General features: G+C 45.2%; 1 protein-coding gene across 1 annotated transcript; it reads right to left on the minus strand.

Moving 5' to 3' along the window:
* Positions 1 to 582: 582 nt before the first annotated feature.
* LOC133923187 (E3 ubiquitin-protein ligase EL5-like) lies at positions 583 to 1290 on the minus strand. Its single transcript, XM_062368615.1, has one exon. It carries the CDS (start codon positions 1288 to 1290, stop codon positions 583 to 585), a length of 708 nt encoding a protein of 235 aa, XP_062224599.1.
* Positions 1291 to 3543: the final 2253 nt, after the last annotated feature.

Raw genomic sequence — 3543 nt, forward strand, 5'->3', positions numbered from 1 at the left:
TTTTAATTTTTTTCTTCTAGATTGAGTATCATTGCCGGATCATAGCTGAAATCGATAGTGATAAGTATATTAATCGTCATAATCAGCTCAATCGGCTGAAGGACTGATAGTAATAGTTTGTATCACTGTCAGTTCATGTTACGAACCGACAGTAATAATCTATGATTATCAATGCTACTTAATCATTATCGATTCAATATCCACCATTAATGTAGTTTTTGAACTTGGAGTGATGACGATTTATGTAGTAGTGGGCTCACGGTTAGATTTGACGATTTAGTTTATGAACCGACAATGATATTTTATCACTGTCAGTTATTTTTGAATCAGTAGTGAAATGGACGAGAATGTTACTTTCTATAGTTATAATGCTCTACGCTCGTGATTTGATGCGTCCAACGGCTGTTTTTGTCAGCTTCCAAACTGGACTGTGACATTTCCAGTGCTCCTGTGGCATGTCTACAACAGAATTGTCCTGGTGTATCACTATTCACTAAGGCCCTGTTTTGTGACCGTAGGTGTTGAATGGCTCTAGAAGACTGCATTGCACCATAGCAACAAGCGACTTTTTTGGCTCTTAATTTAGGCGTGAGCCCAGCCCGAACCACAGGCCGGACCTGGCCGACCTGGGAAGACAATGCCAGGCGGGGCAGGGATCATCGGGCTGGACTGCCTATCGACAATTCCAATGTTCACCACGACGTCCACCGGTCGTTCCGGCGCCGGCAGCGCGCTGGAGCGGCAAACGGGGCATGTGGCGTGCGCGTGCAGCCACATGTCGATGCACTCCCTGTGGAACACGTGTTGGCACGCTGGCAGCCGCCGCACCGTCTCCCCCTTCTCCACCTCGCCGAGGCACACCGTGCAGTCGGCGGCGCCGTCTCGGTGCTCGTAGCTCGGGATGCGCTCCGCGGCGAGGGCGGCCTGCATCTCCCCGCGGGCCATCACAGGCTGGTCAGGGTGCCGGAGGTCGTGCGGCACCGACCCCTCCCGCGTCGATTCTTGGCCGCCGCCGTCCTCCTGCTGCTGGCCTCCAGACGCCGGTGCTGCCGAGAGCCAGCGCGGCCAGGGCGGGCGCTTGAGCTCGGCGTAGAAGCTGCAGCAGAGGATGAGGCTGATGGTGGTGCAGAAGGAGGCGAATATGGCGAAGAACGCCGCGGCGCTCGAGTGCGGGTGGTTGACGAGGTGAACGACGGCCACCGGCGCGGTGACGAACCCGCTGGCGAAGACGCCGTGCGCGACGACGAAATCGCAGCACCACCGGTAGCACGTGCCCTCCTCGGCGGACATGCGCGCGCCGCAACCGAGCTTGGCTTAAGTGGTGGTGGCCTCAGGCGAGACGAAAGCTAATTACTCGTACGGACGCACGGATAGGTCCGTTGGCTCGTATCGTATCTAGCCTTGCACGGAACGAAGCGAACGTTGAGTCGATCAAGGGCGCGCTTGGACGTTGCGCATCTCGGTGTCCGTCGACCTTGTGAGACGCGACATGTTTAGCCTGGAGACGGAAACGATGAGCTTCTGCGTGTTTTTTGTTCCATCTACTGTTTTTAGTCTTTGGATTGTTTGATAGAATCGTCTTTTATATTGTATGTCTTGCTCTCACTGTTTCTAATCATCAATGCATCAAGTAACTATCACAATGTTCAGTTGCTAGACGTTTTTTTTAGGGCTTGTACTTTTCAAGTTTAACTAGTTATGCGGCAGGCACAAAACTGCTCACGTCAGTGATTGTGCATGTTTTCTAGATCCAGTAATGAGTAATTGAGTAGCCGGTTCAATTTTGACCTCCAGTTTTTGCCTAGTACTGTGTTATGATTCATGAGATGTCCGAGTTCTTTTTTTTTTCGCTTACAAGAAGATACACACGCGCACGTGCAAAGCACCCCAATTATGTGCCTAGCTACAAACTTTACCGATGAAACCACTTGCGTGCGTGTAAACACTGTTCTATTTGAGACAATTCCACCCAACAGCATGGCCTGCTAGGAGACACTTACAACGCAAGTTTCTCGCGATTCGACTAAGAAACAATCACATCGCAATCCTATGTGAAAACGGATTGGACCTGGAAAAATAGACATATGGTTCATCTTGGATCAAAGAAGACGTGTGGTCTGTATTTCTCGTATTTATTTAATGCTTTCAGCAATTACATGTGAGTTCTCTCGACTTATTACTTACTAGTGTCCGTCCACAAATTTGCAACAGCCTTTATGTAAAGCTGTAACCTGCATGCACAAGAATCCACCCCAGAGAACACGGTAACAGATGAGATTTACAAGGACCAGATGAGTTGTTAAGATTTAGGATATGAGACACACAGATTTAACGTGAAAAACCTCTATAATACAGAGGTTAAAAAACCACGGTAGATAAAACTTTATTATAATGGCTCAGAATATAAATACAGGGGTGACCTATATTTATAGGCGCCGAGTTCAGTTGAACTATAACTCTATCTCTAATTTTGAGATATAATAACCTAAGAAAACCTTCCATTGACTTAAAATCCCTATAAATATGTCCCTAAAGAAATTATCTCCGAAACCTCGAAGGGCTAAACACTGAATACGATCACTTGAGTCTTCAAACACTTCGTAGAAAACCAAATTAAACAAATAACCAGTAGATCCCAACACACAGCTATCAACAAAGCACACAAACAATCTAAGTCTTCACGAATTCATAACCCCAACAAAAGTTTGAGTCTGTGCACATGACCTTGTTATCTAAACTGGAACAACGCCCAATCATCAAAAACATAAACTAAAATATCAACTGTGGTGCTGAATAAAATCTTCAGTGAAGACCTCATCTCATGGAATCATATATGCTCCACCTAGAACACAAACTCAGCAAATAACACTATGTAAGAAATCACATTTTGTGACACGATATTAGTGATGGCCGAATAGAATACATCACTAATACACTATTAGTGACTGATTAAGTGACAATCTGTCACTAATGTGTGGCCTGGGTCGAAAAATGATCATGACCCATCACTAATAATGGATCATTAGTACAGCGAGTAAATGACCTATCACTAAATATAATAGTGATGTGTCACCTCAAAATATAGCCTCAGGCAGCTCACTACCAGGACCACTCATTAGTGACGGGTGACAATTATGACTCATCACTAATGTAAAAGTCATTAGTGACGGGTAATAGCTATAACCCGCCACTAATGACTGGTCGGATCTCGAGTTATAGCTAGCCAGAAGAACACACATTAGTGATAGGTTATAGCTGATGGGTCATAGCTATGACCCGTCACCAATGACTGATCGGATCTCGAGCACTTCTATTAGAATAACTGGTCGGAAGAACATACATTAGTGACGAGTTATAGCTATGACCCATCACTAATGATCCTACGACCAGTATCTGAAAGGTACTCAAAATCTGAATAGAATCATTAGTGATAAGTGATAGTTATAACCCGTTATTGATGATTAACTACAGTTTATTTTGGAAATTCATAACTGTTTCATACGGGGTCAGATGAAGACAAAAACTTTATATGAAAATTATATC

Source organism: Phragmites australis, chromosome 6 (genome assembly GCF_958298935.1).
Source record: "Phragmites australis chromosome 6, lpPhrAust1.1, whole genome shotgun sequence".
NCBI classification, from domain to species: Eukaryota; Viridiplantae; Streptophyta; class Magnoliopsida; order Poales; family Poaceae; genus Phragmites; species Phragmites australis.

What these genes read in the sequence shown, in the direction of transcription:
- LOC133923187 (XM_062368615.1), bottom strand. Translation starts at nt 1,290, where the DNA reads ATGTCCGCCGAGGAGGGCACGTGCTACCGGTGGTGCTGCGATTTCGTC.